This window comes from Giraffa tippelskirchi, chromosome 8, assembly GCF_054371585.1.
Source record: "Giraffa tippelskirchi isolate mGirTip1 chromosome 8, T2T-mGirTip1v1.2.pri, whole genome shotgun sequence".
In the NCBI taxonomy this organism is placed as follows: Eukaryota; Metazoa; Chordata; class Mammalia; order Artiodactyla; family Giraffidae; genus Giraffa; species Giraffa tippelskirchi.
Window position 1 is genome coordinate 133,235,958 of NC_137282.1, and position 26,781 is coordinate 133,262,738.

The 26,781-nt window shown below is 50.0% G+C and overlaps 3 protein-coding genes and 1 pseudogene across 7 annotated transcripts in view; 2 read left to right on the forward strand and 2 right to left on the reverse strand.

Moving 5' to 3' along the window:
* Positions 1-3,634, forward strand: part of TTBK1 (tau tubulin kinase 1) — a 41,764-nt gene extending 38,130 nt beyond the window's left edge. For 2 of the 3 annotated variants that reach the window (XM_081518808.1, XM_081518810.1), the window contains one exon: positions 299-3,634. In XM_081518808.1, the coding sequence (XP_081374934.1) occupies positions 299-689 (391 nt within the window). In that variant the 3' untranslated portion in view covers positions 690-3,634. The remainder of the gene's footprint in view (positions 1-298) is intronic. The other variant, XR_014061851.1, reaches the window with a different exon arrangement.
* A 7,559-nt stretch (positions 3,635-11,193) lies between these two features.
* Positions 11,194-17,617, forward strand: SLC22A7 (solute carrier family 22 member 7). 2 transcript variants are annotated; one of them, XM_081518813.1, is made up of 10 exons: positions 11,194-11,589; positions 12,215-12,342; positions 12,456-12,610; positions 12,733-12,901; positions 13,922-14,045; positions 14,357-14,466; positions 14,961-15,175; positions 15,359-15,467; positions 16,189-16,395; positions 16,793-17,617. In XM_081518813.1, the coding sequence occupies exons 1-10, from the start codon at positions 11,194-11,196 to the stop codon at positions 16,845-16,847; spliced, it is 1,668 nt and encodes a 555-aa protein (XP_081374939.1). In that variant the 3' UTR covers positions 16,848-17,617. The 2 variants fall into 2 exon arrangements, with proteins under 2 accessions (XP_081374939.1, XP_081374940.1); XM_081518814.1 differs by having other exon boundaries at positions 12,239-12,342.
* Positions 17,567-20,449, reverse strand: CRIP3 (cysteine rich protein 3). Of its 2 annotated transcripts, XM_081518815.1 has the most exons (8): positions 20,375-20,449; positions 20,030-20,124; positions 19,548-19,605; positions 19,320-19,451; positions 18,464-18,535; positions 18,276-18,370; positions 18,123-18,180; positions 17,567-17,956 (listed from the first exon to the last, which is right to left on the reverse strand). In XM_081518815.1, exons 1-8 carry the CDS (start codon positions 20,415-20,417, stop codon positions 17,895-17,897), a joined length of 615 nt encoding a protein of 204 aa, XP_081374941.1. In that variant the 5' UTR covers positions 20,418-20,449; the 3' UTR covers positions 17,567-17,894. The 2 variants fall into 2 exon arrangements, with proteins under 2 accessions (XP_081374941.1, XP_081374942.1); XM_081518816.1 differs by lacking the exon at positions 18,123-18,180.
* A 722-nt stretch (positions 20,450-21,171) lies between these two features.
* Positions 21,172-21,269, reverse strand: LOC145519257 (U6 spliceosomal RNA; annotated as a pseudogene).
* Between the last annotated feature and the right edge of the window lie 5,512 nt (positions 21,270-26,781).

The window sequence follows — 26,781 nt, forward strand, 5'->3', positions numbered from 1 at the left end:
GTCGAATGTAAAGATGAAACAGAGACATCAGAGAAAGCATGCAGCAAGCACTTTTTTTAGCAGCCCGGGGTGGGGAGTTGGGGGGATGGGGTGGGGGAGGGTGGCCCTTAGAGGCCCCGTCCTAGAGGACGGGGCACCACGCCTCAGTTTGTTTGCCTCGGTTTGATTGTCTGTGCCAAGGTCTCATCCTCGGGCTCATCCACCTCTGAGGATGCACGACTCAGGGGCTCAGTGCCCAGGGAGATTCTGAAACTGTCTCCCTTTTTGTTTCTTTGCCCTCCTCTCCCATCTTCCGCAGGCTCCAGCTGCAGAAGCCCCCAGGGACGGCCATTGCTGCTGACCTCCGTCCCAAACAGCCCTCCGGCCGAGGCCCGGGCCCCGGGCGAGCCCCAGCCGGCACCAGGCCCCCAGCCCCGCGCAGTCCTGGCCTCCCCACCTCCTCCGCGCACCATCCCAGCGCATCCCCGCGGAGCCGGTCCTTGTCCCGAAAAGAGAGCCCCTCCCCTTCGCACCAGGCCCGGCCCGGGCCCGCCCCACCCCGGGGCGCCCCGCAGGCCCGGGCGCAGCCTGAAGGCACCCCCTCCCCTTTGGGAGGCCCCAAGAAAGGACCCAGAGGGAAAGTCCAGACTCAGCGTGCAGCAACCAAAGGCCGGGCGGGGGTCGCGGAGAGCCGGGCGGGGGCCAGATAATGATGCGCGCGGCTCTCTGCGGCCCCCTACCCTCACCCCGGACCCCACCCGCAGCCGGCCACACTGAAACAGCTCCCAGCACAGCCTTAGGCGCCTGACGCGCGCCACCCGTGCACCCAGCTTCCCGCCTGCACCCGCGAGGACGCGCGCCAGCACACGCAGCGACCACCCACCGGCCCTGCCGACTGGGGCACTGGGCCCGGGGGAGCGCCCGCCTCCCCATCCTTCCCTTCTCCGCCACTCCTCCTGCTGCCCTTCAGGTGGGGCAGGCTCACCCTCCGCCCCGGGGAAGGCTCAGCGACTTTTCACCAAGGACTCCACTAATGGGGACCCCTGCTCACCCACCAGGCCTCTGCTGTTCCCCATGCTCCCCTAGGGAACTCTGCTTACACATCCTGCGGCGTCTTTTTCCTCCTTCTGACCCTCTTCCAGCCAAAGTCCCCACCCCACCTGCCCCTCTTTTCTGAAAAGCAGCCTCAAATTCCAGAAATGGAGGCTCCAGCCTCCCACTAGGGGCTAATCCCTCCATCCCTTGGGAGCTCAGGTGGTTGGAAAGACCTCTTCTCAGCTGCCAGACTGGAGTTGGGGAGGTGAGACCTAGGAGCCATTGGTCTACTCAGGTGTGAGGGGGCAGGTCTGACCTGCCCCAGAGTCAGCACCGTCCTTGACACCCTGTGGGAAGCAGTGGGCAGGTGATGGGAGAAGGGTGCTCCCTCGCACCTCTAGGGTACAACGACCCCCTTCCCCTAAGTTTGTGTGGGAACCATCAAGTGTGCGGGGGCTGCTTTCCTGGGCAAGTGTTTCCCAGTGGGAAGTTGGGAGGGGGCTTTAAAAAACGTTTCACCCCTTCCCTTGGTCCCCTGATCTAGTGCTCAGGACCCCTCACCATCAGGAATTCCTTCTTGCCATCTAACCTCAATCTTGCCTACTGCAGTTTCAGCCAACTTCTCTCTCTCCTGAATTCAGTGGGGGTGGAGAATGACCGGTCATCATCATCTCTGCACTGGCCCTTTGGAGATTCAGGGACTCAGTTCTGGCTGCATCACCCTCCCTGTCCTCCTGGCCCTGGAGAGTGGGCTGGATCAGACCATCATGTCCCTCAGCGGGAGAGAGAGCAGAAATAGGCAGACAGACAGACAGACAGCTGGCCCCTGGACTCGAGGCAGAAAGGCCCTTCTCACTTCTGGATTGTACGTTTCTATGATGGGTCCAGCCCCAGTCCCCTCCGCCTCCAGCTCACCCTTCAGCCTGTCCCCTCTTGTCCTAATCCAGCCCATGCGGCTGAGCAGTCCCTGCCGAGGGTGAGGCCTGCGCTGCTCCATGAATGGATACGGGGCCTCCTCCTGGGTCTGGCTCCTGCATAGCTCATCCCCACTCATCATCAGCCTCAGCTGCCTACATCTGGGCCAAGGGGTTGCAGAGGGGATAGTCAACCCTGCCCATTTGGGACAGGTCCCCTGCAGTCCTCCTCCATCCTTGGCACCCACAGCCTCTGTCCCTGGCATGGCCCCTCTGTTCTTCCCTGGGTCACAGAGAGCAGGGCAAGACAACCCGGGGAAGAGGAATAAAGGCCCCAGCCTGCCCTAGTGGTCTGGCAGCATCCAGCCTCCATCACTCAGAAGGATGCCTGTGAGGAAATCGGCCCTGAGAGAAGCCTGGTGGTGCCAGCTGAAGCCCCTGATGGAGAGTCGGCAGGCTTGGGCAGCTGCTTCTATGCCAAGGTGGTGGTTTCTCTGCAGACCAGCCCAGGGGAGGACTCTAGGGTGGATGGCCTTCAAGGTTCACCCTTCACTGACGCAGAAGCTCCCAGAACACTCAGGAAACCTCTCCGGACAGAGCCCTCTTTGTCAACCTGGGACCCATCCCATCCCAAGGCCTCTACTGCCCTCTGGGTCCAGCAGAGGGGGTGGAGGAGGGGCCACTCCTTCCCACCTAGAGCTTCTTTGAATGACAATCAGCTCGTGCCAGGTGGGGACCAGGGCATGACCCCTGGTGCCCAGGTCCTGGGCCTGCTCCTTGCCACCAACCGAACCGTGAATGTAGGGCCCCCCAGCCTCACCCCTGCCCCAGGACCAACAACACCCTGGTTTGGTGTTGGGAGGAAAAAGGGGGCAGCCTGAGAGAGCCCCAAACCCATCCCACACTCTAGCTTCACCCAGCACTCGAGCTGGGCAGAGACGCAAAACCCTGTCTGCCCTTGGGATTCCGGACCTCCCTAGGGCTCCCAACTGACCTCAGGCCTCTGCGTCATTGAATGTCACCGAGGTGGGGGAGGAGGGGAGGGGCCAAGTATGGGGGTCTAGGGGACTGACTCTGCTCCTCCCCCCCCCCCGGAAGGGTCTAGGGCAGAGGAAAACACACCTTCCAGTGCCCCCACCTCCCACTGCAGTCTCTTCCCCCTTGGGCACCCATTCACGCCTACCAAGCCCTCCCAGTCCTGAGCCCCTTCTCTATAAAAGAGTGTCACACCACCACCACTACACCCTCCAGCATTTCCCCATCGCCACAACCTGTGTCACTGCTCAGATGCAGGTCTGCTCACCCCAGAACATGCCTCCCCTCCCCAGCCGCACTGTGCACGAAGAGGGTGCAGGTGAGGAGCTGTGCCCCCAGTATGTGGGCTGCCCCCTTTCCCAGCTCCTTGCAGGGGCCTGGCTTGCTCAGTCTTCTCAGCTGGGGTGGGGTCAGGGGGAACCAGCCCTGTTGAGCATGGGGTGAGGGGCAGGAAGTTGCCCTTCCCCTCCCTGGGGAAGCCACTGAAGAATGTTTACATGCCAAACAGAATGTAACACCCTCCCCCACCCCTCCTAGTCACTGCATGGCCTCTGCCCACCTTGCACCTGTCCATCCCCACCTCAACACCCTGGAAGCCGCTGTCATGATTGATTAGATCGGGTCTCGGAAGGGAAGTAGCCATCACACCATTAAAAAGCCTGTGGACCTTTCTTTCTGTTGGCCTGGACTCTTTTTCCTTTGGGGGTTAGGGCAAAGCCCAGGCCTTGGGGCTGGGAGTAGGCAGCGGGGAGAGAGCAGGCTGGTGGGAATGTGAGGAGGGACTGTCTTGGAGGCTGGTTGTCTACAGAAGAGGACATGGAAGCTCAGGGTGCATACAGGTAACTTTGGCAGGGTCACACGGGCGGAAGGAGATGGCCCTGCTGTCTCTGATAGCAAAGCTCAGGCTCTCTCTGCTACCCTGGCTCCAAGAGACTTTTAAGTCTAGCTTTGTGCAGAGAGGGAAGAGGGAAGAATTTTCATTGCCCCCAAGTTAACAGACAAAAGCACAAGTGTTTGGAAAACCAGAAAGTACAGCAGCTGATAGGCAAGGAAGAATAATGGTCATTATTCTAGCAAAATCTATGAAAATCACAAATGAACAGAGCCTCTGACCCAGCATCTCCACTCCTAGAAATGTATCTTATAGATATACTTGTAAACTCGCAAAATTATATATTCTAAGTGATTCATGGCAGCATCCTTTGAGCTCCACAAAGCTTCATCTGCAATTCCAAAAGCCAGAAAATTCTGAAAACTGGGAGACAGACATCCCATTAGATCAGCATCGACTCATTTGGTATTGAAACCTGACAAGACCATTTATACTCTTTATTAATTCCACTTATCATACATATTTGCAGTGAAGTATTAATGTGTTTGATTATGGGATGCTGCCTTAGGTCCTATTGGGGCGCTTCCTAATACATGGATTATGCACTGAGTTGCCTTTCTAACTCTAAATGTATTCTGAATTCTAAAAGATTTTCAGTTGCTTGGATCAGAGACTGTAAATCTGTAAAAAGCAAGCACTGAGAAACAATCTAAATGTCCATTTAATGGGGCCCTGTTAGTAGAGCATGTGATGTTGTGGGGTGCTGTGAAGCTCTGCTATGAAGGAGGTGGCTTTTTGTATCTAGTAAAAGGACTGTATGTGAAATGTCCACCTATTTAGAGGAGTTAGAGGCCTCTGGTTGCTTTGGGAGGCCGGGGGTGGGGGGGTGGGGGGGAAGGGAGGCTGCAGTGGAGTGTACTTGCTATATTTTCTGCATTTTGGACCCTAGGTTCAGTATGTGTGAATCTTTCACCAAGACAATACACAACCAACTTCTGTCCTAGGGCAGACTCCCAGTGCTGCCTGGGATCCCAGGGAAAAGGACCCAGGCTTTGATGTTCTGCTCCCCCTCGGAGAAGACCACCCCACCACAGCTCTGACATCCCAGAGCCTGTGTAACCATCTCCTGTTTCTCCTTTCTTTTGACATGATGCAAGGGAGCTCTAGGGCCTGATTCACTAGCTTTCAGTGGGACCTCCACATGCTTTTACCTTCCTTCTTGTTCAAAAATGTCAAAAGCAGGTCATGTTTGTAATAAACAGGCAAGTGCTAAAAGCATATAAAATAAAACACAAAAGCCTCCCATCCACAAACGTGACCATCTAGAGGCAATCCTTGTGAACCCCTTGGTGTGTAACATCTCAGACCTTCTAGGTTTATAATAATAGCACTCTTTCCGTATGTATTTCTTATAAATAGAGGAGCATATTATACCTACTATCCTGAAACACGATTTTTACACCCAACATCTTAAAATACAGATCTTCCTTGTTTTTAGTATGTCATAGAGTTGTACAACCAGTCATCACGATCAAAGTTAGAATATTTTCATCAGCCCCAGAAAGAAACTCCATACTTATCAGCAATCACTCCCATTTCTCCCCAACCCCTGAAGCCCGAGGCAACCACTAGTCTATTTTCTGTGTCTGTATCATTTGCCTATTTTGGGCATTTCATATCATTGGAATCACACCATACGTGGCTCTTTGTGACTGCCTTTGTTACACAGCTCATTTCCAAGGTTCACCCATGTTTAGGTCTTGTCAGTACTTCATTCCTTTTTAAGGCTGAATGATATTCTGTTGTATGGATAGACCACATTTTGTTTATCCATTCATCGACTGATAGACTCTGGGTTGCTTCTACCTTTTGGCTACTATGATTATTTCCTTAGTATTTATTTATTTATTTATTTATTTATTTATTTATTTATGTCAGGTCTTAGTTGTAACATGCAGGATCTTTAAGCTGTGGCATGTGAACTCTCAGTTGCATGTTGTGGGATCTTAGCTGTGGCATATGGAATCTAGTTCCCTGACCAGAAATCGAACTTGGACTCCCTTCGTTGGGAACACGGAGTCTTACCCATTGGACCACCAGGGAAGTCCCTGATAAAGGATTTTTTTTTTTCTATTTTTTTTTTTTAATAAATTTATTTATTTTAGTTGGGGGCTAATTACTTTACAATATTGTAATAGTTTTTGCCATACACTGACATGAATCAGCCATGGGTTTACATGTGTTCCCCTTCCTGGACCCCCCACCCACCTCCCTCCCCATCCCATCTTTCTGGATCATCCCATTGCCCCGGCCCTGAGCCCTTGTCACATGCATCGAGCATGGAATGGTGTTCTGTTTCTCATATGATAATATACATGTTTCAATGCTATTCTCCCAGAACGTCCCACCCTCACCTTCTCCCTCAGAGTCCATAAAATTGTTCCATGCATCTGTGTCTCTTATTGTCTCGCATATAGGGTTATCGTTACCATCTTTCAAATTCCATATATATGCATTAGTATACTGTATTGTTGTTTTTCTTTCTGGCTTACTTCACTCTGTATAATGGGCTCCAGTTTCATCCATCTCAGTAGAACCGATTCAAATGTATTTTTTTTAATGGCTGAGTAATATTCCATTGTGTATATGTACCACAGCTTCCTTATCCATTCGTCTGCTGATGGACATCTAGGTTGCTTCCATGTCCTGGCTATTGTAAACAGTGCTGCGATGAACATTGGGGTACACGCGTCTCTTTCAATTCTGGTTTCCTCGGTGTATATGCCCAGCAGTGGGATTGCTGGGTCATATGGCAGTTCTATTTCCAGTTTTTTAAGGAATCTCCACACTGTTCTCCATAGTGGCTGTACTAGTTTGCATTCCCACCAACAGTGTAAGAGGGTTCCCTTTTCTCCACACCCTCTCCAGCATTTATTGCTTGTAGACTTTTGGATAGCAGCCATTCTGACTGGTGTGAAATGATACCTCATTGTGGTTTTGATTTGCATTTCTCTAATAATGAGTGATGTTGAGCATCTTTTCATGTGTTTGTTAGCCATCTGTATGTCTTCTTTGGAGAAATGTCTGTTTAGTTCTTTGGCCCATTTTTTGATTGGGTCGTTTATTTTTCGGGAATTCAGCTGCAGAAGTTGCTTGTATATTTTTGATATTAATTGTTTGTCTGTTGCTTCATTTGCTATTATTTTCTCCCATTCTGAAGGCTGTCTTTTCACCTTGTTTATAGTTTCCTTTGTTGTGCAAAAGCTTTTAATTTTAATTAGGTCCCATTTGCTTATTTTTGCTTTTATTTCCAATATTCTGGGAGGTGGGTCATGGAGGATCCTGCTGTGATTTATGTCGGAGAGTGTTTTGCCTATGTTTTCCTCTAGGAGTTTTATTGTTTCTGGTCTTACGTTTAGATCTTTAATCCATTTTGAGTTTATTTTTGTGTACGGTGTTAGGAAGTGTTCTAGTTTCATTCTTTTACAAGTGGTTGACCAGTTTTCCCAGCACCACTTATTAAAGAGATTGTTTTTTCTCCATTGTATATTCTTGCCTCCTTTGTCGAAGATAAGGTGTCCATATGTGCGTGGGTTTATCTCTGGGCTTTCTATTTTGTTCCATTGATCTATATTTCTATCTTTGTGCCAGTACCATACTGTCTTGATGACTGTGGCTTTGTAGTAGAGCCTGAAGTCAGGCAGGTTGATTCCTCCAGTTCCATTCTTCTTCCTCAAGATTGCTTTGGCTATTCGAGGTTTCTTATATTTCCATACAAATTGTGAGATGATTTGTTCCAGTTCTGTGAAAAATACCATTGGTAGCTTGATAGGGATTGCATTGAATCTATAGATTGCTTTGGGTAGTATACTCATTTTCACTATATTAATTCTTCCAATCCATGAACACGGTATATTTCTCCATCTGTTTGTGTCCTCTTTGATTTCTTTCATCAGTGTTTTATAGTTTTCTATATATAAGTCTTTTGTTTCTTTAGGTAGATATATTCCTAAATATTTTATTCTTTTTGTTGCAATGGTGAATGGTATTGTTTCCTTAATTTCTCTTTCTGTTTTCTCATTATTGGAGTATAGGAATGCAAGGGATTTCTGTGTGTTAATTTTATATCCTGCAACTTTACTATATTCATTGATCAACTCTAGTAATTTTCTAGTAGAGTCTTTAGGGTTTTCTATGTAGAGGATCATGTCATCTGCAAACAGTGAGAGTTTTACTTCTTCTTTTCCTATCTGTATTCCTTTTATTTCTTTTTCAGCTCTGATTGCTGTGGCCAAAACTTCCAAAACTATGTTGAATAGTAGTGGTGAAAGTGGGCATCCTTGCCTTGTTCCTGACTTTAGGGGAAATGCTTTCAATTTTTCACCATTGAGGATAATGTTTGCTGTGGGTTTGTCATATATAGCTTTTATTATGTTGAGATATGTTCCTTCTATTCCTGCTTTCTGGAGGGTTTTAATCATAAATGGATGCTGAATTTTGTCAAAGGCTTTTTCTGCATCTATTGAGATAACCATATGGTTTTTTTCTTTCAATTTGTTAATGTGGTGTATTACATTGATTGATTTGCGGATGTTAAAAAAACCTTGCATTCCTGGGATAAAGCCCACTTGGTCATGATGTATGATCTTTTTAATATGATGTTGGATTCTGTTTGCTAGAATTTTATTAAGGATTTTTGCATCTATGTTCATCAGTGATATTGGCCTGTAGTTTTCCTTTTTTGTGACATCTTTGTCTGGTTTTGGAATTAGGGTGATGGTGGCCTCATAGAATGAGTTTGGAAGTTTACCATCTTCTGCAATTTTCTGGAAGAGTTTGAGTAGGATAGGTGTTAGCTCTTCTCTAAATTTTTGGTAGAATTCCGCTGTGAAGCCATCTGGTCCTGGGCTTTTGTTTGCTGGAAGATTTCTGATTACAGTTTCGATTTCCGTGCTTGTGATGGGTCTGTTAAGATCTTCTATTTCTTCCTGGTTCAGTTTTGGAAAGTTATACTTTTCTAAGAATTTGTCCATTTCTTCCAAGTTGTCCATTTTATTGGCATATAGCTGTTGGTAGTAGTCTCTTATGATCCTTTGTATTTCTGTGGAGTCTGTTGTGATCTCTCCATTTTCATTTCTAATTTTGTTGATCTGATTCTTCTCCCTTTGTTTCTTGATGAGTCTGGCTAATGGCTTATCAATTTTGTTTATCTTCTCGAAAAACCAGCTTTTAGTTTTGTTGATTTTTGCTATGGTCTCTTTTGTTTCTTTTGCATTTATTTCTGCCCTAATTTTTAAGATTTCTTTCCTTCTACTGACCCTGGGGTTTTTCATTTCTTCCTTCTCTAGTTGCTTTAGGTGTAGAGTTAGTTGATTTATTTGATTTTTTTCTTGTTTCTTGAGGTACGCCTGTATTGCTATGAACCTTCCCCTTAGTATTGCTTTTACAGTGTCCCATAGGTTTTGGGTTGTCTGATAAAGGATTTTAAACAGAGACATTACCCTGTTGGATCTGTGTTTTAAAATGTTCATTCCAGTGGGTGTGTCGGGGGTGGGGGGTTTGAGAGGGGTGAGACTGGAGCCGGTGGGAGGGGCTTGTATCATTTGTTTTAACCCTCCTGCCAGACTGCGTGTTCACTGAGGGCAGGGACTGTGGCAGAGGCATCTCTCTATCTTACAAAATGCTGAGGTTGCATTAGAGACTCAACAACTCTTGTTAATACTACTATCACCTCCCGTCATTACCACCAAATCACTCCCAAGTTTACTAGCACCACCAGTAACACACACCACATCAACAATTTAGCTCTTTCCCCAGAGCTTTCTCAGGGAGTCCAGCCTAGTGCAGATTGGAACATCTCCAGCTCAGCAGCTTGGGTTAAAGACTGGGGCCAGAGTCAGGGGTCCAGGTCGTTTCTCTGCTGCTGAATCACTGGGTGACCCCAGCCAGAGGTGTTCTCAGCCTCCCAAATCGTTCTCCTTATCTATTCAAAGCTGCTGCTGCTGCTGCTAAGTCGCTTCAGTCGTGTCCGACTCTGTGCGACCCCATAGACGGTAGCCCATCAGGCTCTGCCGTCCCTGGGATTCTCCAGGCAAGAATACTGGAGTGGGTTGCCATTTCCTTCTCCAGTGCATGAAAAGGAAAAGTGAAAGTGAAGTCGCTCAGTCGTGTCCGACTCTTAGCGACCCCATGGACTGTAGCCTACCAGGCTCCTCCGTCCATGGGATTTTCCAGGCAAGAGTACTGGAGTGGGGTGCCATTGCCTTCTCCGCTATTCAAAGCAGGGCTAGATTAAATGAGAGATTTAAAAAAAAAATTTTTTTTTTAGCTTGGGCCCTTGAGAAGCTTATCTGCTTAGAAATCTGGAGCAATTGGAATACGATGTGACAATCTTCCAGCTTTGCCAACCTGGTAGGATCAGATCAGAATGAGTCTGACATTGCTGGCTTCCACTGTGCTTTTGTGGCAGGGGCCATGAATGAGAACTGAGTGGGGAGATCAGACAAATTCTGAGTCTTAGGCATTCACTGCAGGCAAATATGCCAGGACCTTGGCAAACTCCTTCCTTCCCTACCACCACCCCCCACCCACCACGGGGTAATCCAGGAAGCTCCAGAAATAGGGTCAGAGGACAGGCAGATGGGACTGTGTGTATGGGAAGAGACCCTGAGTGAAAAAATGGAAGGGTGATGGGTCTGGGATCCCCAGGTCAGCCAGGCTGTCAGGTACGGTTTCAGGTGTGTCTCTGGCTGGGACATACGCTCCAGGTAGGAGTACAGGAAGGCCTCGTGTTCCCTTCCTGTGTATGAGAAGGGTTCTCAGCCAGAAGAACCCTTCACCTGGTTAGGACCTAGATCTCGGTCTTGAATCCCAAGCTGCCGGCCAGGCTGTGGCTACAAATAGACACAGATGAACTAAGGCTTCATAGGACAAAGGGCATCCAGGGAGAGCTGGCACTGTGCCCCAGGGGACTTCTCCTTTTAGGGACCCTTGGAAGCACTGTTGACCAAGGGGCTAGGGCCTCATCTCCCACACACCCAGCTACCCCCTGGCAGCTCAAGGTTACCCCACTTGGTCCTTGAGCACCAATACGTAAGTCCCAGAGCCACAATGTCAGTGACTTCTGAGTGGATGGCAGCCCCTCCCCCCCACCCCCACCCCTACCCCCCCAACCCCCGGGAACTAAGCCAGACAGGCAGGGATCCCTGGAGACCTGGGTGGCCTGGGAGGGCCCCATGCTGGGCCAGCCCCTGAGGGCTGGATTCTGACTGAAGGCTCTCTGCTCATCAGTCTGTCTCTCCCGCCTCCAGAGTCCAAGGGTTCAAGTGGTGGGTGGTTTGAGCTGTGCTGGGCACTATAGAGGGAGTCCGCGCAGGAGAAGGTTGGTGGATAAGCAGCATGGGATTCGAGGAGCTGCTAGACAAGGTGGGCGGCTTTGGGCCCTTCCAGCTGCGGAATGTGGCCCTGCTGGCCTTGCCCCGGGTGCTGCTGCCCATGCACTTCCTCCTGCCCATCTTCCTGGCTGCTGTGCCAGCCCACCGCTGTGCCCTGCCTGGAGCCCCTGACAACTTCAGTAACCAGGATGCGTGGCTGGAGGCCCATCTGCCCCGGGAGCCTGACGGCAGGCTCAGCTCCTGCCTCCGCTTCACCCATCCGCAGGCTCCCCCCAACAGCACATTGTGGGGAGAGGGGCAGAACCCTGGGGAGCAACCAGAGGGTGAGCCCTCCACAGTGCCCTGTCCTCAGGGCTGGGAGTACAACCACTCGGAATTCTCCTCCACCATTGCAACCGAGGTACTCGAGCTGGGAGGTTGGGGGACATGTGAGTGAATGAGTCTGCCATTGCCTTGAGTGATTACCATGTGGGCATTAGATACATTACTTTACCTTTGAGAGTCTCCGTTTACCAACCTGTAGATGGAGTCTATAACTTTAAAGCACTGAGTTTAGTTCCTGGCTTGTGGTAAAGACCCTTTGTGAGAGCTGTTATTACCACTTGGGAGGTGATTAGGGCAAGGGAGGGGTAAGTCGGCTCCAGGGAGCTGGGGCAGAGATTTGAGAAGGGTTTTTCCATTGTAAGAGGTGGAAAAACAATAGAGGACTCCTTTCCCTTCTTTGTTCCAGGCTCCAGGTCTAGGATTTATATAATTCATCTAGAGGATGGAGGAGGAGGTGGGGAACAGTATGTCTGGGAAGGAGCAGAACTCTTGTTGTCATAGTCAAGGCTTCCCATGGGAAAAAATTGAGGTTGCAGGACTGGACAGGGGGCAAAATTTTCCACCCCCCAAGCTGGAGGGAATAGTTGGGGACTTATTATCTTACATGGAGGTACCAGGATGGCACAGTTGACCTCAGAAAGCCCCAGGGTCTGGGAGAAGAGGGACAGGTACCAGCTGGAAGGGGCCTGTGCCCATAGGAGGCCCCTCCCTGCCTGTTCCTGCAGTGGGACCTTGTGTGTGAGCAGAAAGGCCTGAACAAAGCCACTTCCACCTTCTTCTTCGCTGGTGTGCTGGTGGGGGCCGTGGCCTACGGATACCTGTCTGACAGGTGGGGTGAGGTGGAGTGGGCCAATTCGGAGTGGGGTGGGGAACCCTCTTCCACTAACTGTGGTATGGGACTTCCCGTCTACAGGGTGCTGACCCTGCGTGACCCCTGTGCAGGTTTGGGCGGCGCCGCCTGCTGCTGGTGGCCTACGTGAGCTCCCTGGTGCTGAGCCTGGCGTCTGCAGCCTCGGTCAGCTACATCATGTTTGCCATCACTCGCACCCTCACTGGCATGGCTCTGGCTGGCTTCACCATCATTGTGATGCCACTGGGTAAGGCATGCAAAGAATGGGTAGGGCCTAGAGGACTGAAAGGAAGCAGCAGTCAAAGGTGAGACTGAGCCCATCTGGCCCTTGCTAACTGTCTTCCTGCCTCCAACCCCTGCCTGGCCCAGAACTGGAGTGGCTGGACGTGAGACACCGGACCGTGGCAGGTGTCCTGAGCAGCACCTTCTGGACAGGGGGTGTGATGCTGTTGGCACTGATTGGCTACCTGATACGGGATTGGCGATGGCTTCTGCTGACTGTCACCCTGCCTTGTGCCCCAGGCATCCTTACCCTCTGGTGAGACTTGTGGGCAACTGGGGAGTGGGAGATACAGAAGCCAGAAACAGAATGAATCACTTCCCAGGTGTCTCAGAGGTAAAGAATCCGCCTGCCAATGCAGGAGACGCGGGTTTGATCCCTGGGTCAGGAAGATTCCCTGGAGGAGGAAATGGCAACCCACTCCAGTATTCTTGCCTGGAGAATCCCATGTACAGAGGAGCCTGGTGGGCTATAGTCCATGGGGTTGCAAAGAGTTGGACACAGCTGAGCAACTGAGCACACACACATGGACAAGATTTGAAAGAGAAAGAGATGAAGAGAAACAGTCAGTGACCAAGAGAGAGAAAGAGAGACAAACATCAGTATAAAGAGGATGGCATCGGGCATGTGAAGCAGACAAAGAGAGAACAAAATATAGACAGACAGAGATGGAGTGACAGAGACAGAACCGCTGAGAGACAGTGAGAGACCAGGACTGAAAGGCAGATTCAGAGGCACAGACAGAGTGACGGGAGAGATGGGGATGGAGAGACAGAGCTAAGCACAAACAAGCTGGTGCCCCGGACAAATGGGGGTGGGGGCAAAGCCAGCACAGGAGCCCAAACAGGAGGGTGAGAGGCTGGGTGAGGTGGGCATTTCATTGCCTCCCCCAAATGAACTGGTTTTGGATGATCCCTCTGGGTACGTCTGTGAGTCTGTCTCTCTTTCATCCTATGCCCTCCTGGTCACCTGTGGGAGAAGTGATAGCTAGTGCTGGGGGCTGAGGTTTGGGGAGTGAGACCAATTCAGGTGAGCAGAGCAGGGAATCCCAGGCTGTGGGGTACCTAGGCCTGGGCAAAGAAGAGTGGGCAGAGGTGTCTTTGAAATTGGACCTTAACGGATGAATAGTTCATTAGATGAGGAGGGCTTGGGAAGGGAACATATTCCAGGCTGAGGGTACTGTGTGGGGAAGAGCCTGAAGGCTGACAGGTGTGCCCAGGAGGGAGATGTGGCTTAGGGCCGTAACTCTGACTGAAAGGGCCTCCTCCTGTCCCCCAGGTGGGTGCCTGAATCTGCCCGCTGGCTTCTGACCCAGGGCCGTGTGGAAGAGGCCCACAGGTACCTGCTCCACTGTGCCAGGCTCAATGGGCGGCCTGTGGGTGAGGACAGCCTGAGCCGGGAGGTGAGAGTGAATGCATGACGTGCATGTGCATGTTTGTGTGTGAGCGTGAGCGTCAGCAGGGTGTGTCAAGGGTCCCCTTCCTGGGGTCCACACTGTGCAAGAAAAGCTCCTGGACCCCAGCAGAATGTCCCAAACTCGACTGGCCCTGGTGGACCACCCCCTTTGCTCAGGCCCCACCCTACTCAGCTCCCACCGGTGTCCCCTCCCCCTCTACTGCAGACGAGAAGGACAGAGATCCAGGGAGAACAAGGCACCTTGCTCAGGCCGCACAGCCGACTCCGGCGTCACAAACCCTCCTCCTCCCCCATCAGGCCCTGAACAAAGTGGCTGCCACGGAGCGGATGGTCCGAAGACCCTCGTATTTAGACCTGTTCCGGACACCACGGTTGCGATACATCTCACTGTGCTGCATGGTGGCGTGGTGAGGAGGGAGCCTGACCTGGGCCGGGCGGGTGGGGGAGCGGCGGGCTCCAGCTGGTGCTGAGTGTGAGAGGACACGGGACAAGTCAAACTGTAACTGCGGATGGCGGGGAGGGTCAGCTTCTGGGGGGATTGGACTCTGGAAGGTCAGGATGGAGCCGGCGTCAGAGATACGTGGGGTCAAATGCAAGCTCTGCCGCTTCCTTACTGTGAGCCCTTGGACAGGTAGGTCACTTAGCACCCTGAGCCTCAGTGCCTCTGCTGTACGACCGGACGCTATTAGTTCCTATCTCATGGGGTTGTTGTGAAGATTAGGTAAGGGCGTTTGGGCCACCGGCATGTGCTGCACACTCAGAAGGGATTATGGGGACTGGGAAGGTCATGGGCAGTGGGCTTCGAAGGTGGGGGGAGATGGTCCCTATAAAAGGCCCAAAGCTCCTGAGAAGACAATGGGGCGCGAAGGAGGACCCCTGAGTGGCATCCCGACCCCTTCAGGTTTGGAGTGAACTTCTCTTACTACGGCGTGAGCCTGGACGTGTCGGGACTGGGCCTAAACGTCTACCTGACGCAGCTGGTGTTCGGGGCCGTGGAGCTGCCCTCCAAGCTGCTGGTCTATCTGTCGGTGCGCCACGCGGGACGCCGCCTCACGATGGCGGGAACGCTGCTTGGCGCCGCGCTCGCCTTGGGCTTCAGGCTACTGGTGTCCCCCGGTGAGCCCCGCCCATTCCAGTAGGCCCCACCCCCTGGCCGAGAACCCGCCCCACCCCATCCCGGAATCCCCGACTCAAGGCCAGTTAAGTCCCGCCCTCTCCAGAGACTGCACCTCCTATCCTGGGAGAGAACCTCGGTTATCCGGCAAGGCCTGCTCACTGCCTGAACCCCTTTCCCTCCAGAGATGAAGTCCTGGAGCACCGCCCTGGCGGTGATGGGGAAAGGTTTTTCTGAAGCTGCCTTCACCACTGCCTACCTGTTCACGTCGGAGTTGTACCCTACTGTGCTCAGGTGAAGGGTCCCAGGCAAGCCACCTGGCGGGAGGGCTGGTTACTCACATCTCTTACTAACATCCTAGACACATACACCGTACCCCGTCCCTGTCATCCATCCCTTACAGACCTAATCTGAGCCGTCTGCGTTTGCCTAAATCTGGGAAGAGGTGGGGCATTTAATCTTTACTAAGTGACCTTGAGCAAAGTCAGACAACTTCTCTGGGTCTCCTTTAAAAGAAAACAGTCGCAAAAGGCCCTATCTGTGCAACCCATCCCATCCTACTCAACACAGCCCAAGCAGAGCTGCCCTTGCGGGGTTGTCTCTGGACATAAGGCTCTTTCAGGTAGCTTTGACAGGTGGGGAGGAGATGGGCAGACAGCTGGGTATGTTCAGAAAGCCCTCTGTCTCCTCTAGCACAGCAGAGTCTGTTCCAGCTGCTGGCCTCTTCCTTTCACACCACCCTCTCCCCATCCTCTTTCTAATGACTTCTTTTTTTTCCTTCTGCAGTACCTGATTGGTAGTATCAGAACGGGGACCCATCCTCCTGTGGGTGCTGGCTTGGGGGCCCCTGGGCTTGGGGGTGGGTGGGAAGACCACCTGAAAGAAGCCCCAGTTTTCTTAACTGTCTGGGGAAAGGGGGGCACCAGGGCCTGCCAGCCCAAAAGGGGAGCCCTGTGAGGCATGACTGCAAGTAATTTCAAGTACCAGCCCTCTCCTCTGTCCTCTCTCTGAACAGACAGACGGGGATGGGGCTGACTGCACTGGTGGGCCGGCTAGGGGGGTCTTTGGCCCCACTGGCAGCCTTGCTGGATGGAGTATGGCTGTCACTGCCCAAGCTCGCTTATGGGGGGATCGCCCTGCTGGCTGCCTGCACTGTCCTCCTGCTACCAGAGACAAAGCAGGCACAGTTGCCAGAGACCATCCAAGATGTGGAGAGGAAGAGGTGTGTGCACAGGACTGTGTCTGTGTGAGCATGTGCATGTGGGTATGGGTGCCCAGGTACCTGACATCTTAGATAAGATTCAGAGAGGAAGCCATGACAGGACATGTGTATTCGGTCATGTATGCGAGTGTGCATGGGAGCATGACCTGGGATGTGTATAAAAGTCTCCATGAGCCCATACCTGTGTGTGTGTCCAGGAAGAAGAGGATGTGTACACACACTCAGGTATGCCTACATGTCAGGGATGTGTCAGGCATGTGTGGGAGTCACTTGTGGGAGCACATGTGTTTGCAAGTCAGGAGCTGGGGGGAAGCCCTAGGCCAGCCCTCAGGGGCAGGCTGGGGTGGTTGGCTGGGAGGCTAAACCCCACCATTGCTCATGACTCCTTCCTCCCCAGTTCCCCATCCAGTCTTCAGGAGGAAGAGATGCCCATGAAGCAGGTCCAGGACTGAGTGGTATCAAGGGCAGGCCCTCTACAGAAGTTCTGCAGCAGGGGCTGAGAGAACAGAAGGGCAGGCCCTGGGACTGGGCGGGGGCAGCAAGTCTCCTGCCTGGGGCTGCAGTTGCCCCCTCTCTGTTCTCATCCAGCCTGCCTATTTGGCCTCCAGCAACACAGTAGCTTCCCAGAATGCAGTGGGCTGCTGGGGAAGTCTGGTACCCCTCTCATGGCTGGGAGGATTTTGTAAATAGAGGTGCCCCTAGAGCTGTGGGATAAGCCCTGGATGAGAAGCCACTGAGTCTGGCCCTGGGTTCTGGTCCCAGCTTTGTCACTGATTTCTGGGAGACGCTGGGCTTGTGACTTTCCCTTTCTGGGTCTTTCTGGTGATCTCTCAAATGGATAATGAAGCCTCTTAGCAGACCTCACCACAGGATCTATCTCCTCTCATGCTCAAATGAGATGCTAAGGTGCTTCTTCTAGAAATGGTGCTAAAGAAATAACTGTCCTATGATACTTCTGGTACCAGTAGGGCTGGTGGGCATGCTGTCCACTGTGTGGGGCTGGGGCTGCCCAGTGCCAGAGCTAGGGAGCCAGGAGAACAGAGCTCTTTGTTCCTGTGGCTGACTTTGCTACCTCCCAGGCACTCTTCAGGTTAATGCACCCCCTCACCCCTACACTCCCCACCCTGCAACCCACTGTTTAGGCCTCATGTCTAAAGAAGAATTGAAGGCATGGGAGCTGACATTTTATTGGAGAAGCAAAAATAAACACAAGTTTTATGAGTACCTTGAAGTTACAGAATTTGCTGGGTCAAGGGATTGGAAAGACCAAGAGGCTACCCTTCAAGTGAGGTGGCCTGTGTCCCCTGACCAGATAGGAATGGGAGAGGGAGGAGTTGGCAGAGGAAGTCTAGACTCTGGTCTACCATGGAGCCTAGGCCCAGGCCGCCAGAATCCCACCTTCTCCCACTCTCATGGGACTAGAAAATTCTGTAGCTTCCATTGGACCATGGAGGGGTTGATGGAAGACCCAGGTTAGTGTGACCTCTCCTGTGAGTATTTCATTTAGATTTTATCTCCACGGGGTCATAGATGTAGCAGCCCACATCACCAATGTTCACACCTGAAGGAGAGAACCCCATCACCAAGGGCCTTGGGGTTGGGGGTTGCTGGGCTGAAGGCTGGAGGGAACTGGGAGGGGCCTGCAGTGTTTTTGACCACAGGGGAAATTGTCCACACAGACCCACATGCCATACTTCAGGCCCAGTGTCTGGGGTGGGGCTGCCCACCTTTGGGGCCAAACAGGTAGCCATAGCAGGGAATGTGGCAGTAGGGGGCGCCGTCATGCTGGGACACAGAGAGAAAGAGAGACGTCTCAGCTTGGCTCTTTTCCCATCTCCAGCCTCCCTCCCAGCATAGTCACCCACCCCTGCCCTGCTCACCTCAGCGTGACTCCCAGCAGTCAGGGTCTTCCGGCACCGCTGGCACCTCAGACAGGGTCGGTGCCAATTTCTGCCCAAAGACATCACCTTCTCAGCTAGTGGAAGAGAGGTGGTAGTTTCAGGGGCAGAGCAGGGAGACCCACTTGCCTGGCACCACCTCCCTCCCCTAGCCTTCTGTTGTCACTTACCAAAATAGACGGGTTCCTCACAGCCTGGGCACAACGAAGTCTCCCCAGTGAATGTCTTCATGTGGGGAGGGCCTTTAAGAGGAAGAGGCCCCCAGCTAGGGCTAAGGTGGGAGCCAGGCCTAAACAGGGCCCATCAGCCCTGGCTTGTATATGGCACTGTCCTCTTCCAAAAGCCAGGCTCATCCCACAGCCTCCCACCCACATGGACATGAGCCTGCTTTTCTCAGGCAGAGGTGAGTCCCCTCTGACTCCATCTCCTGCCCCATCCCTGTCTGCAGGAGGGACCACCTGCTTCCTTCTCATCCTCCCAGGGGCTCAGGTGCCCACCAGCCCAACTCTGTCAGCAACCCAATCCTCAGGAAACCTGAGCTGATACAGGAGCTGGCCAGGGCAAGGGTGTCAGGTGTTGGGGAGCACAGTGTCACTGTCCACTCAGGGGATGAAGGAACAGGGAGGGAGAGAAATGAAAGAATGTGAGGGGCTGGCCCATCTCAGTGACCCTTCACACTAGGTTATTCCTTCTATGGCCCTGACCTGGGAGAGGCCTGAGTTCTAGGCCAGCTTTGCCTCTGATTAGCTGTGTGACTGCACAAGTTCACGTGCCCTCTATAGACCATAGTTTCCTCACCTGTAAAGTGGGGGTGATAATGCCATCTGCCCAATTTACCTCTTACTCAGCAGCTGACATGAGGAAATACCAGAAAAGGAGCCACGGAGAAGACTTTGCCGTGAACAAAGTTGTAGGCGTGTGAAGCAGAGGACTAGGTGGGATACCGCCACCTGGTCCCACCTCCTGCTCCATCCTGGGGAAGGGTCAGGAGGAGGAGTTCCTTAGCTGCGGCCCAATCTCACTTACTTTTCTTGCCCCGAGGGAGGCCAGTCTTGGGCCTGGGGGCGCTGAAGCTGCTGGGGCTAAGGCGAGTGGTGCTGGCAGGTGTGGGAGTGGGAGGTTTGTAGAGGTAGGAGCCCACACCACCAATGTTCACCCCTGCAGAGAGAAGAGGGGAGGTCCCGCTTGAGTCTCCAGCTCCCAGCCACACAGAGGGTTTTGCTGTCCCCTGGCCCTTTCCAGACTGGTACTTACCTCTGGGTCCAAAGAGAGCCCCATAGCATGGTTTGTGGCAATACGGCCTTCCGTTGTGCTAGGTACAAGCAGAGGGAAGAGGACTGCTTAGGGCCCAGCAGGGCCTCTCCTGTGCCCCAGAGGCTTTCCCCCAAGACAGGCTGCCAGGTGTGGCTGTCTACTGGCCTGGGCTGGAGGGAATGGGAGGAGTGAGGGGTGAGCTGGCATGCCAGAATTGCCACAGCGGCTGGGGGAAAAAGGGAAACAGCAGATCAGGAAGCACAGCTGCTTCCCTCCCCTACCCCACAAAAGGCACGGGATCTATCAGCACAATTCAGGCTTCCCACATCCTGGTTCGTGTGGTGCCTATTGGGTAGGTGATCTTGGGAGTTGGCTGCTGAGGCTGCCTTTGGTGGGCAGATGGGGCTGAAACGGGGTGGGGGGGTGCTGGTATCTCAGGGATAGTGACAGATACAGAGCTGTGCGCCCTAGCCAGGCCTCACCTCTGCATGCCCTCCTGGGGACAGGACGCTGTGGCAGTGCTCACATTTCAGGCAGAATGGGTGCCAGCTCTTGCCCAGGGAGCTCACCTTCTCCGCTGTGGAGGACAAGGTGGAATCGGGCAGAGGGGAGCCAGGCCAAGCAGAAGGCGCCCTCCTTTCCCCTCTTGTTCCCACCCACCCTGGCTCCTAGAGGCGAGGGGGAGTGTCTCCGGGAGGCCAGCTCCATTCTGCCCGAGAGCCCTACACCCCACAGGTCCGGAACTAGTCGCCAGCTCCTTGCGTCCTCAGGAAACCCAGTAGCTCTCACTTGCCCCGTCTTCTCCCCTTTCTCCACCCAGGCCTCACCAAAGAAAACGGGTTGCTGACAACGCGGGCAGGTCCAGCTCATGGCTCCGCTCTGGGCTGCAGGCGCCGTACAGTGTAGGCAAGTCAGCCGGGGCTCAGTTCCCGCCCCCTCTGCTGGCCCCGCCCACGGCTTGGCCCCGAGCCTCTTAGGGCGGAATCTGCGGCTTCTTGGTTCCAACCGGCCGGCAGAAATTTAGACTCACTCCACCTGGGGAACGCAGGCGACTTTTACTTCCAACAACTGTCTCGGACCAGTGGACAGGAGAGAAGGCCCTGAGGCTAGACTGGGAGGGGACGGTGTAATGAGGACGCCTGGAAAGGTGGCAACAGTTTCTGGCTTGGTAAAGAGGGGAAAACTGTTCAGAATGTAGACGCCAGGAAAACACTATCAATTCCCCCAAAGTGAGGAGTTAGGCATTCTTTGAAATGGTTTAATTTCGCCTCATCAGTAGCAGATGGTTAAGAACGGAAACCGGAGCTCATCTCTGTTACTGATTGCTTGGCTTCAGGCAAATTACTTAACCTTCCTCTGCCTCCATTCTGTTTTTAAAAAATTGGAAAATAATTGCTTTACAATAGTGTGTTGGTTGCTGCCATAAATCATCATGAATCAGCCGTAGGTATACATATGCCCCCTCCTTCTTGAACCTCCCCCCACAACCTCCCACCCCATCCCACACCTCTATGCTGTCACAGAGCACCAGATATGAATTCCTGCCTCATACAGCAAATTTCCACTGGCCATCTAATTTTACATACAGTAATATACATGTTTCAATGCTACTCTTTCAATTTGTAAAAATATGGAATGGTTCTCCAATTTCCTTGCGCAGGGGCCATACTAATCTTCTCTGTATTGTTCCAGTTTTAGTGTATGTGCTGCCAAAGTGAGCACCTGCCTCCATTCTTATCTGTACAATGAGTAGTGAAATAAGTTTCTCCCTCATAGGATTGTGGTGAGAATTAGATAAGTTAATATGTGCAAAGTGCTCAAACAGCACCTGGCACCTAAATGCTATAAAGTGATAACTATCATTATGATAGATCCCATAATGAATTCAAAACTCTTAGTTTGGAAGCCCCAAAACGTGGTCAAAACACGGCTTGCTCAGAAAATTATAATGCTTATTAAATTTAAAAGTATAATTCAAACAACAATTACATATTCCTAATTTAGTTTAAGATGTTTTAGTATTTGTTAAAAGTAGTCCAGCAATGCTTCAAAGGACATTTCAAAGAAATATAAACCCACAAAATGAGAGAAAGTATTTGCAAACATATATCTGATAAGGATCTTGTAATCAGCATAAAGGACTTTTATGACCTAACAATAAAAAGACAACCCAATTAAAAACTGGGAAAAAAATTTGAATAGACATTTTTCCAAAGAAGATATACAAAGGTTAACAACACATGAAATGATGCTCGGAAAATGAAAATCAGTACCACAAGGAGATATTATTTTATACCTACTAAATGGCTATCATAAAAAAGATGAGTGCTAGTGAGGATGTGGCAAAATTGAACTCCTCATACAATGTTGATGGGAATGTAAAATGTGTAGCCCTTTGAAAAATAGTTGGGCAATTCTTCAAAAAGTTAAACTTAGAGTTACCATATGACCCAGCAATTGCAGCCCTAGGTACAACTGACTACACAAACACAAAAAGCATTTGTCCACACAAAAACTTGAACACGAATGTTCATAGTACTATACTAACTGCTGTTCACAATAGCCAAAAGGTAGAAAAACCCAAAGTCCATCAACTGATGAATGCATAAACAAAACGCACTCTATGATAGACTATCTATGATAGACTATTGTTTGGCCATAAAAAGAAATGAAGTACTGATTCAAGCTACAACATGAGTGAACCATAAAAACATTGTTAAGAAGCTGGACACATAACACCATGTATTGTATGATTTCATTTATATGAAACATCCAGAACAGGAAAATCCATAAAGACAGAAAGTAGATTAGTTGTTCCCAGGGGTTTAGGGGAGGGACAGTTGGAAGTATCTACTAGTGAGGACCAGGTCTCCTCACAGGGAAATGAAAATGATCTGGCATTAGACAGTGGTGATAGCTTGTGAATATACTAAAGATCATAGGTTTGTACACTTTAAAAGGGTGACATTTATGGTATGTGGATAATGTCTTAATAATAATAATGCCTGAAGGGAACTACTTTTTTTAAAAAAATGGTAGTTTAGCAAATGAGTGGCAGAAGAGAGATTACTTTGCAGCAGGGCCCCAGCTGAGGAGACAGTCCCCTGATGAAATATCATTTAGAGTTTTTGGGAGTATGTGCCTCTGTTTTGTCAAGTCCGTCCAGAAAAGGCTGAAGGGGGCATGTGCGCTAAACCCATCACTGGGCTGCAACTGCCCTGTTGTGGGAAAAGGAGTCCTATTTGTGTCTTAGGAGTCAGAGAATGTCTCTGAACTTCAGTCTCCTCATCTGGGCAATGGGGATATGACTGTTGTCTGAACTTCTATTCAACACTCCTGTTTCCTCACTTGTCTCTGTGAGTATTTTCTGCTTCTAACAACACTTGTTTTATCTTCCTTAGTGACTTCTAAAGGTGGAAGACTTACACATTGTGAAATAAACTTTTCTACGCTTTCTCATCATTTCTTGTTTGGGGGAATACTCAAGATCCTTAGTTTTGTAATTGTTTCTTGAAAGGATTCTTCAATAAACTTGAAAAATTACTTTCCACTGATATTTTACTGTCATGTTTCTGGCTCTTTCATGTGTTTCTTCTTCATAAAGGCAGTTTGAGGTTCACTGCCTTTTGCACTCTATGGCTCTCTGAAGAAAGTCCCACATTAGGAGTTTGGGAGGACTTCATTGTTTTATTCCTGGAGATGCTGCCTCCTTTAGGAAGGCTAACTTCATCAGTCCAAGGATCTGTCCTCAGAATTTCCAGGGCACATCAAATAATCCTTTTCTAAGGTTCCCTACCTCTTTCTGCATTGGGTCACCTTGTGCCCATGCCTCAGCCTCCTAGTTGGGTTATCTTTACCCTGGCATCCAGTATAGGGCTCCACACAGAGAAACAAGCATTGAACTGTGACTACCATGCTGCTTTCATACAATTTGCAAGGAGTCAGTGGGTAGGTCCTTTACTGCTCCCCATCTTCTGTGGCCTTCCTATATTGAATGGCCACAACAAACATAATATGCCTCATCTTTTCTATTTCAACGCTTATGAAAGACTAGCTGAGTCTATCTTTCAAATACTTTCAAATACTCCTTTCCAAGTATTTGCCATCCATGTACAGGTACAGCAAATCACATTATTCCACTCTTCTTCCTTGCCTGGCTTCCATTATTCTGACTCTAACCCAAGAGTCTTTGTAAAGAATATTAACAGGGAAAATTAACATCTCTTGTAAGAATGCATTTGCAGTTACTGACAGTGGCTGTTTTGAATACTTTGTGTGACTAAAGCCTCTAAAATATTTTAACAAATACCACAAATAAGTCCAGTTGAGTGTAAGTATTACCTACTCAACTGAGAGGGTGTAGTTTGTATCATCTAAGAGGCAGGCCCCTATTTTATCAAGATAACTATTCCCCTAATTGCCCCCTGCTTTTTCCTACACATTCCTGTCATAGTATCTGTAATGTTGTGTTACACTTGTTTACTTTTCTAACTTGCTTCAGTTGACAGGTTGAGACTTACTTATGAGTGTATCTATAGTACCAAGTTTAGTGGGAGTGCTCAGCAAATGATAGTTATTATTACTAGTACACCACTACTAGGAGAGTGAAAAGGCTGGCTTAAAACTCAATGTTTAAAAAACAAAGATCATGGCATCCAGTCCCATCACTTCATGGCATAGATGGGGAAACAATGGAAACAGTGACAGACTTTATTTTCTTGGGCTCCAAAATCACTGTGGATGGTGACTGCCTCCATGAAATTAAAAGACACTTACTCTTTGGAAGAAAAGCTATGACAAACCTAGACAGCATATTAAAAAGCAGAGACATTACTTTGCTGACAAAGGTCCATACAGTCAAAGCTATGGTTTTTCCAGTAGTCATGTATGGATGTGAGAGCTGGACCACAAAGAGGGCTGAGTGCTGAAGAACTGATGCTTTTGACTGTGGCGCTGCATAAAACTTTTGAGAGTCCCTTGGACTGCAAGGAGCTCAAACCAGTCAATCCTAAAGGAAATCAACCTTGCATATTCATTGGAAGGACTGATGCTGAAGCTGAAACTATTGCCAAATTCAGACTTAAATTGAAGAAAGTAGGGAAAACCACTAGACCATTCAGGTATGACCTAGATCAAATCCCTTATGAGTATACAGTGGAAGTGACAAATAGATTTAAGGGACTAGACCTGATAGACAGAGTGCCTGATGAACTATGGACAGAGGTTCGTGACATTGTACAGGAGACAGGGATCAAGAAAATCCCCATGGAAAAGAAATGCAAAAAAGCAAAATGGCTGTCTGAGGAGGCCTTACAGATAGCTGGGAAGAGAAGAGAAGCGAAAAGCAAAGGAGAAAAGGAAAGATATTCTCATCTGAATGCAGAGTTCCAAAGAATAGCAAGGAGAGATAAGAAAGCCTTCTTCAGCGATCAGTGCAAACAAATAGAGGAAAACAACAGATTGGGAAAGACTAGAGACCTCTTCAAGAAAATTAGATACCAAAGGAACATTTCATGCAAAGATAGGCTCGATAAAGGACAGAAATGGTATGGACCTAACAGAAGCAGAAGATATTAAGAAGAGGTGGCAAGAATACACAGAAGAACTGTACAAAAAAGATCTTCACGACCCAGATAATCACGATGGTGTGATCACTCACCTAGAGCCAGACATCCTGGAATGTGAAGTCAAGTGGGCCTTAGAAAGCATCACTACAAACAAAGCTAGTGGAGGTGATGGAATTCCAGTTGAGCTATTTCAAATCCTCAAAGGTGATGCTGTGAAAGTGCTGCACTCGATATGCCAGCAAATTTGGAAAACTCAGCAGTGGCCACAGGACTGGAAAAGGTCAGTTTTCATTCCAATCCCAAAGAAAGGCAATGCCAAAGAATGCTCAAACTACCGCACAATTGTACTCATCTCACATGCTAGTAAAGTAATGCTCAAAATTCTCCAAGCCAGGCTTCAGCAATACGTGAACCGTGAACTTCCAGATGTTCAAGCTGGTTTTAGAAAAGGCAGAGGAACCAGAGATCAAATTGCCAATATCCTCTGGATCATCGAAAAAGCAAGAGAGTTCCAGAAAAACATCTTTCTGCTTTATTGACTATGCCAAAGCCTTTAACTGTGTGGATCACAATAAACTGTGGAAAATTCTGAAAGAGACGGGAATACCAGACCATCTGACCTGTCTCTTGAGAAACCTGTATGCAGGTCAGGAAGCAACAGTTAGAACTGGACATGGAACAACAGACTGGTTCCAAATAGGAAAAGGAGTACGTCAAAGCTGTATATTGTCACCCTGCTTATTTAACTTATATGCAGAGTACATCATGAGAAATGCTGGGCTGGAAGAAACACAGGCTGAAATCAAGATTGCCGGGAGAAATATCAATAACCTCAGATATGCAGATGACACCACCCTTATGGCAGAAAGTGAAGAAGAACTAAAGAGCCTCTTGATGAAGGTGAAGGAGGAGAGTGAAAAAGTTGGCTTAAAGCTCAACATTCAGAAAACTAAGATCATGGCATCTGGTCCCATCACTCCATGGGAAATAGATGGGGAAACAGTGGAAACAGTGTCAGACTTTACTTTTTTGGTCTCCAGAATCACTGCTGATGGTGACTGCAGCCATGAAATTAAAAGACGCTTACTCCTTTATGGCCAACCTAGATAGCATGTTTAAAAGCAGAGACATCACTTTGCCAACAAAAGTCCGTCTAGTCAAGGCTATGGTTTTTCCAGTCGTCATGTATGGATGTGAGAGTTGGACGGTGAAGAAAGCTGAGCGCCGCAGAATTGATGCTTTTGAACTGTGGTGTTGGAGAAGACTCTTGAGAGTCCCTTGGACTGCAAGGAGATCCAATCAATCCATCCTAAAAGAGATCAATCCTGGGTGTTCATTGGAAGGTCTGATGTTGAAGCTGAAGCTCCAATACTTTGGCCACCTCATGCGAAGGGTTGACTCATTGGAAAAGACCCTAATGCCGGGTAGGATTGGGGGCGGGAGGAGAAGGGGACGACAGAGGATGAGATGGTTGGATGGCATCACCGACTCGATGAACATGGGTTTGGGTAGACTCCGGGAGTTGGTGGTGGACAGAGAGGCCTGCATGCTGCAATTCATGGGGTCGCAGAGAGTCGGACACGACTGAGCGACTGAACTGAACTGATGGGAAGAGCCAACTCACTGGAAAAGACCTTGATGCTGGGAAAGATTGAAGGCAAGAGAAG

What these genes read in the sequence shown, in the direction of transcription:
- SLC22A7 (XM_081518813.1), top strand. Translation starts at nt 11,194, where the DNA reads ATGGGATTCGAGGAGCTGCTAGACAAGGTGGGCGGCTTTGGGCCCTTC. An exon ending in CATCATTGTGATGCCACTGG is followed by an intron (nt 12,611 to 12,732) that starts GTAAGGCATGCA and finishes TGCCTGGCCCAG; the next exon opens with AACTGGAGTGGCTGGACGTG. An exon ending in CAGGCTACTGGTGTCCCCCG is followed by an intron (nt 15,176 to 15,358) that starts GTGAGCCCCGCC and finishes CTTTCCCTCCAG; the next exon opens with AGATGAAGTCCTGGAGCACC.
- CRIP3 (XM_081518815.1), bottom strand. Translation starts at nt 20,417, where the DNA reads ATGAGCTGGACCTGCCCGCGTTGTCAGCAACCCGTTTTCTTTG. An exon ending in TCAGCAACCCGTTTTCTTTG is followed by an intron (nt 20,125 to 20,374) that starts GTGAGGCCTGGG and finishes TGTCCTCCACAG; the next exon opens with CGGAGAAGGTGAGCTCCCTG. An exon ending in CTACCTGTTTGGCCCCAAAG is followed by an intron (nt 17,957 to 18,122) that starts GTGGGCAGCCCC and finishes TCTCTCCTTCAG; the next exon opens with GTGTGAACATTGGTGATGTG.